This window comes from Electrophorus electricus, chromosome 24, assembly GCF_013358815.1.
Source record: "Electrophorus electricus isolate fEleEle1 chromosome 24, fEleEle1.pri, whole genome shotgun sequence".
Taxonomy (NCBI): domain Eukaryota; kingdom Metazoa; phylum Chordata; class Actinopteri; order Gymnotiformes; family Gymnotidae; genus Electrophorus; species Electrophorus electricus.
This window is the reverse complement of record NC_049558.1, coordinates 8,056,201-8,065,293: the sequence shown is the minus strand read 5'-3', so window position 1 is coordinate 8,065,293 and position 9,093 is coordinate 8,056,201. Positions and strand designations below refer to the sequence as shown.

The window sequence follows — 9,093 nt, the reverse complement described above, 5'->3', positions numbered from 1 at the left end:
CTGAAGTATATGAGGGATCCATATGAGTTTATTTCAGGGTTATCTGTATAATGCTCATCATATACAATATCACAGAGCACACGGCAATGTGCTTTTATTGAAATGTTCCACACCGCGTCTTTTAGCAATTAAATGTCTACAAGCACAAGGTGCTCATTACAAGTTTGCTAAGTGCGTCAGTTCTCAGCAGCCTCCGCTATTTATGTACCAGTAAAACCCAGTGTGGTGTGTCTTCACACCCATGCGTTCCCCTGTCTCCTCCCAGTTCTCCTCCCAGTTCTCCTCCCAGTTCTCCATGGCCCCTACATTCCATTCCTGGATCTTCATCCTTGATGGCTTTTGCTCGCACTTGTAAACTTTAGACTGTCTGGGACTTCAATTATTGACTTCAGCTAAGTGCTCTTGAGAAGGCCATCATTTATGCTTCAGAAATAGTATGAAATTAAAAAAACTTCAAAGGCATTTTTAAGTAAACACTTTATTTTGGTAGCAAAAAAAAACAAAACAGCACCTCGTGGTACAGTGTGGACATTTCCTTTTGCATATGACCAAATACAATGGGAAGACACTGGATCTGCCATAAACAGCCCTGCTCTTTAAGACAAACATAACCCTTCACAAACCAAAATACGTCTCACGGTGTTCTGGACAAGGCGATGAAAAGGAGAGGCAGTTGCTAGTAGCAGATCAAGCGTTCCATCGAGATCGGCAGGAAGGCATATTGTGTAAGCGAGCACAGGGTGCATAAAGGGAGCTGAGAGCATTTATATTTTAGTGCGGAAGGTGGCGATAAGGCACAGTGTGAGGCACAGTGTGAGGAGATATTGCTTGGTCCCTTGGAGAGCCTTTGGTCAGGGTGAAGACCTTATTGCTTTACAGCCTGGTATATGACTGTATCCTTCCACGGCTGGTTGCTTTGACCGCTTTATTGGTTTATGGGCAGGAGGAGGAATGGATAAGAAGACAATGGAATGGAAGCGAAGATCACGGCTCCCGCTCAATCTTGGACGACCTCGGAGGACTCCGACACGACTTTGCCATCCTTGGTTTCGATCATCTTGATGACCACGCTCTTCTTGGTCTGGGCCAAGCCGCTGTCGCCGTAGCCGCCACTCACGTAGCTGCTGCCGCCGCCGCTGCCGTAGCCGCTGGAGAAGCCGCCGGAGTAACCGCCGGAGTAGCTGCTGTAGGCACTGCCGGCACTCTCCATAGGGAAGGAACTGTAGCTGGCTGCAGAGTCGCACAAAAACGATAGATTAGGATTTACAGGGCGTTTCTGTGTTGAACTGAATGCGCCGTGTGTTATGTATTGTTTCGAGTGGGTGTGAAAGAGAGAGGGAGAACTTACTGCTCTGTTTTGTGATGTTGATGGCCTTGATTCCACTTGCGAGTCTGTTGGCAAAAGAGACTCATAATTAGAATTTCAGTCTCGCAAAAATCAGAATAGAAAATGTCATGTACCAAGCATGCCTGACAAAAAGGCTTAACCGATGGATCTACCTGTCCTCCTCTCCTTCAAGGAGTTTCCTATAGGTGGCGATCTCTATGTCCAGAGCCAGCTTGACATTCATCAGGTCCTGGTACTCTCTGATCTGGCGCGCCATGTCCTGCTTGGCTCTCTGCAGAGCATCCTCCAGATCCTTGATACGAGCCTTGGCATCCCTCACTGCCATCTCCCCGCGTTCCTCGGCCTCTGCGATCTGATTCTCCAGGTTCACACGCTATGGTGAGACGCGAGACACCATAAGCAATGACCCTTGTCAGAAACCGTTTATTTTCAGGGGTTTGCAAAACTTTTTTTTTTTTCAAATGCCGTGTGCAGAAAAGGTGGGGATGTGGACATGTCACGGTGCAATTACCTGGCCCTTGACAGCATCGATCTCAGACTGCAGTCTCTGGATCATGCGGTTGAGATCGCTAATCTCTGTCTTGGTGGATCTAAGGTCATCGCCATACCTGTTGGCTGATGTCTGCATCTCCTCAAACTGGAAAAAGAAGAAAAGCCAGTTTAGATGTTTTGGGCACGTGTCTTAAATGAATAGTAGCCCTGTCCTCTGTCCCGTGTCCATATACCTTAGACTTGTACCACGTCTCAGCCTCGGCACGGCTGCGGTTGGCGATGTCCTCATACTGGGCACGGACCTCAGCCACGATGGCATCCATGTCCAACTTCCTGGTGTTGTCCATCTCCACCACCACTGAGGTGTCCTTGATCTGAGACTGCAGCTCACGGATCTCCTACAGGAGTTGAGCGGGGAGAGGAGTAAATAATGCGCATCGGACACGTGAAGACACCGAACCAGCAGGTATGACCGATGGACAACATGCAATAACTGATGGGATACCTCCTCATAGATCTGCCTGAGGAAGTTGATTTCATCCGTAAGGCTCTCTAGTTTAGCCTCGAGCTCGACCTTATTCATGTAGGCCTCGTCAACATCCTGGAAAACACATGAATTCCAATGCATTGTTAGACTCAGAGTGGAATAACAGCTGTGTGGACAATGGGAGTGAATTTGTCAGCGTTGGTCAGACAAAGGTCATCTGCTCTAACCTTCTTGATGAGGACAAAGTCATTCTCAGCCTCTGTGCGCTTGTTGATCTCATCCTCATACCTGAAGAAGAAAGAAAATGCAAATTATAAAGAGCCAGTGCAGGCCACTATAACGTCAACACAATAGCAACTGAGAAGAAAATGAGGTCTAAGGTATAACAAGCCTGCACACTAGGGGGAAGCATAGCACTGCGTCTTTGTGGAAAAAGCTCTGGCTGTCAAGGCTCCGGTCACAAGTCAAGATTCAATTTAATATCCGATGTCTCCATGTAAGCTTTGATAGTTAATAAGGATGTCAGATTTATCTGCAGCTGTAGAAAAGGTGTGGGGTAACACTTGGGCCTCATGCTGATTACAAACCAGCTGTATTTGGCTTTTGCGGTTAGACAAACACCCATAGTGTTTTCCATGACATACCAGGAAATGACGAAAATACTATCCAATTAAAATAAGACAATGGATTTAGGGAGCAACCGTAGCGACCAGTCTTTGTATGATTTCATATCATGTTTTTTTTCCTTGTTGCATAACCCAGTCTGGCGATCTGAACATATTCCCAAAGCCCCAGTGAAATATATTTCTCCCTCTGTGTGTGTTTTTCCAGCTCAGCTATGCTGGGAACGTTTAACAACGTGAGCCTGCGGACACAAAATTCGGGCATCATCCGTTTAACACAACCCATCCTGTTGCAGACTCACTTATTCTTGAAGTCCTCGACCAAACCCTGCATGTTGTGCAGGTCGGCTTCTAGCCTCATTTTGTCATTGCCCAGACTGTCAAGCTGTCTGCGCAGGTTGGCAATGTAGGCCTCGAACATGGCGTCGATGTTGGAGCGGGTGGTGGTCTGACTCTGGAGGAGGCTCCATTTGGTCTCCAGCATCTTGTTCTGCTGCTCCAGGAAGCGTACCTGGGTGGGCGATAGGAGAACGGGGTGCTTGTTTTCAGCCAAGTCACAGACGGCAACCATATTTAGGGATTCAAAGAGCGCTGTGTATGATGGAACACTGCAGCTAGTAATTGAATGGAACTGTGATTTCTGGGTAAGCCTGACATTTAGAGAAACATTACCAGACGGCAACAGGCGCCGTCGGCAGGCACCACAGTGGTCCCAACGGCCCGATGTTGTATGGTATGTGTGAGTGTTTGCAGGTTAGCAGTGGTTTTTTTCCAAGGAAACAGTGACACACATCCTAATAGAAGACCAGAGGGGGAGATGGGGATAGTTTCCAGATTTTTATTTCTTTTTTGGCCGGGTGCGGTTGATATGTTGGCTAAGGACAAAGCCTAGCTGGCGTTGGAGAAACTGATGGTGTGTGTACTATTTGTGCTAGTGGTTAGTTTTACTATTTTGCTTAGAGTGGATAATATAATATTACCAGAAAGACTTGCGATCAGCTCCCAGATTGGCTTAAATCTTTTAGAGGTGTGTGTGTGTGTGTGTGTGTGTGTGTGTGTGTGTGTGTGTGTGTGTGGGGGTGGGTGGGTGGGGAGTGTGTGGGTGTGTGTGTGTGAATGTTTTGGAGGTAATTAGAGAAGTTATAATCAGGTGATAATGGATTTCCCAAACGAAAGTAACCACAACTCCTGTACTTCTGCTACGATACAGCACTATTTCATGTCTTCTTTATTCAAAACAGTCACTTCATTAAATTCGGTGCAATGCAAAGCAGATTATTTCCATAGGGTAAAGAAAAAACATGGAAATGATCTCTGACCTAATGTTGAGCCGTCAAAATGATTAAAACTAGATTATTCTTTGTCATCACCGCCATGAGAGAGTTTGTTACATAATCTCTTCAGTGAATGTGACACCATTTCTCTTGATCAAATATTAACTCTGTAGAGCAGGTCCTGTAGGTTAAAGGAACAATGGCTGTTTTTGCCTGGTAGTAGGAAACTTAAGAAGATCCAAATAAATTGTAAAGAGGCTGCAATGAGAAAATACTATCCTGAAGTAAAGGCTATTTAATGAAACGGCAGTGTTATTAAAAGTTATTTAGATACATGTTTAGATGGAGGAGTTTCTTTTGCCGTGGGTGTGGACATGCAACTTCAGTCGGAGCTGACTACCCCACGACAGTGTGTTGCAAAGTTAAACTGTTTCTGACCAGAGACACACCCTGTTCACAGCTCGACCATGCGATGTGTGTTCTTCCCTGCTGCAAGGAAATCATTATCAACCCATCTAAATCAAATATAGGAAATTATCAGCGGTTTTAGCTAAAACAAATCCATCTCCCAATGTCTCCTATTGTCTCACCACATACAATGCATTTCTGTTCCTTATTTTAATTTACTGTCAGTGGACACAGTATCTCGAGAAGCATATCAAAGCGGTTTAATGCTTTCCGTAAGCTATTTAAGTTCACCGTGAATGATCACAGTAAATTGTTCATCCTTTCACTCACACTGTTACACACAACTGTGAGCAGACAGTCCGAGAAGCCAGTTCTGCAGTCACTCACCTTATCAATGAAAGAGGCAAAGCGGTTGTTGAGGGACTTGATTTGCTCCTTCTCCTGAGTGCGGACAGCCTGGATGGTGGGGTCGATCTCCAGGTTGAGAGGCGCCAGAAGGCTGGAGTTGACCGTCACGGCCGTGATGGGTATCACTTGACTGCCAATGCCGCTGCTTCCGAAGCCGGAGGCTCCGCCGCCCAGGCCGCCTGCCAGACCACCTCCGAGTCCACGGTTGACCCCTCCGTAGGAGCTTCGGACGGTGTAGCTCTGGCGGCTGACGCTGGGGCCGGCGTAGGACAGGCTGCTGAAGCTACGCGGCGCCACCGCCGAGGATGAGGACTTCATCGTGTAGGTTTTCCTGTATGACATTCTTGCCTGTGGAAGTTCTGAATTGGAGAGGCTGAGAAGAAGAGCGAGAGTTTGGCCAGCGGAGAGCAGCAGGAAGCTTGTCTGGTGAGCTGTAGAAACCCGAGCAGGCTCGACGGACTCGACCCCTCTTAGTATAGAAGTGCTGCTCTGGGGGAGGAGCTATGGGGCAGCCCCGATTGGCTCATTCTCCATGTACAATGAGAAGCAGGCGGGGCTGAGGCTCTACATTCTCTGGCTTGCTTTCCTCATCTAATCATTACCTGGATTTTCAGTGGACACCACCATCTTTTCTGCCCTTTTCAAGCCAAACTACCGGGAACATTTCTGTGGAAATTCTAGCAAAACAAGAATTGAACATAGTGGCTGGGGATGTATTGGCCTTATGGGGAAATGCACCAAAAAAAAGTTAAAAGACACATTGTATGAGGAAAGTGTCCAGCCAGTAGGAACAGACTTTTTGGTCCTTAAAACATGCCATCTATGCTTGAAGAAAGTAAGAAAAGCATTTTAAAATAAACATATTATGACATGAAGATAGATTTACTGAGAGAGCCACAGTAAAGGACAAACATTTACCCAGAAAGTTTGCAAGCTTGTTTTGATCAAATGAATTTGAATGCGGTAGACTATAATTGTAAACGCATCCTATTCTGTGTAGTTAACAGGACAGTGAGTGTTGTAGCCCCAGGATTACTAAGTGAATGCTTCGTCTCAAAATGGCCTCAAAACCCCTTTGCCTATGCAAATGAGGTATGGCTTTAATTATCTCTGTAAATGTGTGTGCAGGTGACCTTTCTTGGGTTTCTGGCTTCTTAATGCTGGATGTTATGCAAGCACATGCTCATTCAACCCGACACATGTAAAAGGTGGGGCTACGTTTGCACATGGCCATGTGTTCACAAAAACCAGCACACCCATCCTGCACTTTATAGCCTCTACTGCATCACATAAATCTCAGTCTTGCATGCAGTTCCATTTCCAACAGTTACAGCCTCAGCACATTGCACTCCTTAAATCATGTGTCGCTTTTCCTTGCGTAACTGTGAAAATACACCGCAACAAGTGGGGTAACGTCTACTTTGTGACATTTTGATCAGTTTTACACTCATTTTAATTATACTGGAATTTACCGACATCTCAGTAGCGCTATGGTATCACAGCAACCAAGCACTGTTGTACAGCTCAGAACACCGTGCTTGTGTAGTTCATGATAAACTCACTACTTAAAAATGACTTACAAAGTATTACTTAAAAAGTAGAATGTTTGGAAGAATAGCCGTTTTAGCTAAAAGCTTGCGTGCTGTTTTGATTTTTAATTATTCCTCTATAGTTTATTTTTTAGAGAAGTAGTCTTTTTTTTTTCCTGAGGTCTTAAGCTATGACTCATTGTGGGCCATGAGAGATAGGGGCAAGATGAGAGACCACATGACTGGTGCGGGATAAGCACGGCAGTATCTGTGAAGATTAGGGTGGATTGGGGACTCCCTTTACTTGTTCCTCAAGTGCAGCCTAATCTACCTCTGCCTTGAGACTGCATTATGCATAAGCTCTGGTATGGGGTCAGCAAGATTTGGCATGGCCCTCACAGAATTGTTATGCAAAGTGCTTGTTTTGGGGAAAGTTGTGATCACATGCTGAACGTGTTGAGTGGTATCTGCTTAAGACATAAACTGTGATGAACTGGTTGGCTTCTACTTGTGCCGTGTTCACACCTTTCAGCCTAAAGCCAGTCGGCAGCATACACGGACATACTCTTGCACATCTATACTGCTTTATGTTAGAAACACTAAATTTAACCACTGTAATGGACTGTACGTGTGTGTGTAACACTGTTAAATTACTTCGTTCGTCGTTAATAAGATGAGGAAGATATTTCTTTGCTCTGTTTTTCTCTCCTTTCTCCCAGTGAGTCATGTTGTTTAATGTGACTTCTCTTCCTCTGGTCCATTATAGAATCCCGGCTTTTGTTTTTGAAACAGGAACCTGTGGAAACGAAAATCCAACTTCTCTCGTTTCTTCATCCAACTTGAGGGTGATCCAACCTCGAGCCAAGAAACACATGACAGGCCACAGAACAGAAGCGGAGCAGACAGGACATGTAGCCACCATGCCATCTCTCTCTCTCTCTCTCTCTCTCTCTCTCTCTCTCTCTCACACACACACACACACACACACACACACACACACACACACACACACACACACACACACACACACACACACACACACACACACACACACCCCTTTTCTTTTGTCTCTCTCTGTCTGTTTCTGCAGGCTTTCTTTCAAACCATAACTACTTCATTCACTGATGCATAATTATTACATAATATATCCCAACTCATGAAACAAGTCAATCGTTCTGTTCTCCGAAGCACAGGAAAAAAAAGAAAATGGCTTTGGTAGAGGCCAAAACTCATGACTCATTTTGCCCAGAGACGGCAAATGATTGTGCCTCAAAATTAGAAACATTTTGCTGTGGAAACCGTGATTTAAAACAGCTTACAGATTTTACTTACATCCAGAAATGAACTTAGCAGACACACCAAGTTTTATATATATATATATATATATATATATATATATATATATATATATATATATATATATATATATATATATATATATATATAATAAGATCTTGACAGGATCGAGAGTTTGTCAGTCACAGGAGTTATTGAAGAGTGTAAAGGACAACACGGGGAAAGAGGGATGCAGTCAGAGGGCTAGACTGTGCTGGAGGGCAAAGAACCAGGCCCGCATCGTAATAAATGACAACGTCAAACAGGAAACAGGCCAAAGTCAACACAAACAGGGCAATGCAGAGGAGGCCAAAGTGAATCACCAGAAATCACTAAGCCTGGATCAGTAAACCGTCACAGATAGCATTAGGAACGCCGCTCAGGAGCAAGGAATGAGGGACTTTGCAAAGTCCTGATAACAGCTGATGAAGAAACAGCGCAGGTCAGATCTGGGTAAGGGGGCTGTGATCATCAGGGAGACGTGTGTGGGGACACGCCCCACCCCCACCCATCAATCCTGCCACATGGAACGTCAGGGAAGCGCCCTGGGGGTTTGGAGACCCAGCAACCCTTTTTGGGGCGTGCCCAGGGCAGAGCGTGCAGAGCCCGGTGTCGACGATGGCCACCTTCTGGACCACCCCGTCGGCCAGGGGGCCGCGTACCGCCGGACTGAGGAGGGATGTGTGAAACGTGCCAGATCCTGGAGTTCGGGTGCTCTCAGATACTTCAGAAGGCACGTCCACCGTGTGCCGTGGAGAGCATGCAGGTGTAGGATCTGTGTCCTGGGCTCGTGGGTAATGTTAACGGTTCCGGCCTCAGATGTGCTGCCTTGACTGTTCATGTTGTTAATGCTTCCCCTCCCCCCATAAACAGGTGTGTCTGTCCTGCTGCTATTGTTCATGTTAGAAGATGTTTTTGCACCAGTCTTATCTTATTTGAAGATCAGGGCGCAGACAAAACTGAATGGCGTTGTAGTTACACTTGAGTATGAATCTGTGGTCTGTTTCCTAGCAACCCAGGAAAGGCTACTGTATCCTCAACTGGATCTGGCATTCCTCCATTCCTCATTTGTGTAACTAGTGGGGGTGTTATGTGAAGGATTTTGAGAATGCGTTCAGTTTGACAGCATGACAACAAGATCAGGCATTACTCCAGCCTACAGTGAGCTGATTGAATAATTAGTTTAATT

General features: G+C 45.7%; 1 protein-coding gene across 1 annotated transcript; it reads right to left on the bottom strand.

The window, feature by feature from the left end:
* Positions 1-460: 460 nt before the first annotated feature.
* On the bottom strand, positions 461-5,500 carry krt8 (keratin 8). Its single transcript, XM_027008433.2, has 9 exons — positions 5,020-5,500; positions 3,253-3,461; positions 2,555-2,615; positions 2,346-2,441; positions 2,074-2,238; positions 1,860-1,985; positions 1,501-1,721; positions 1,349-1,392; positions 461-1,230 (listed from the first exon to the last, which is right to left on the bottom strand). The coding sequence occupies exons 1-9, from the start codon at positions 5,380-5,382 to the stop codon at positions 998-1,000; spliced, it is 1,518 nt and encodes a 505-aa protein (XP_026864234.2). The 5' UTR covers positions 5,383-5,500; the 3' UTR covers positions 461-997.
* Positions 5,501-9,093: the final 3,593 nt, after the last annotated feature.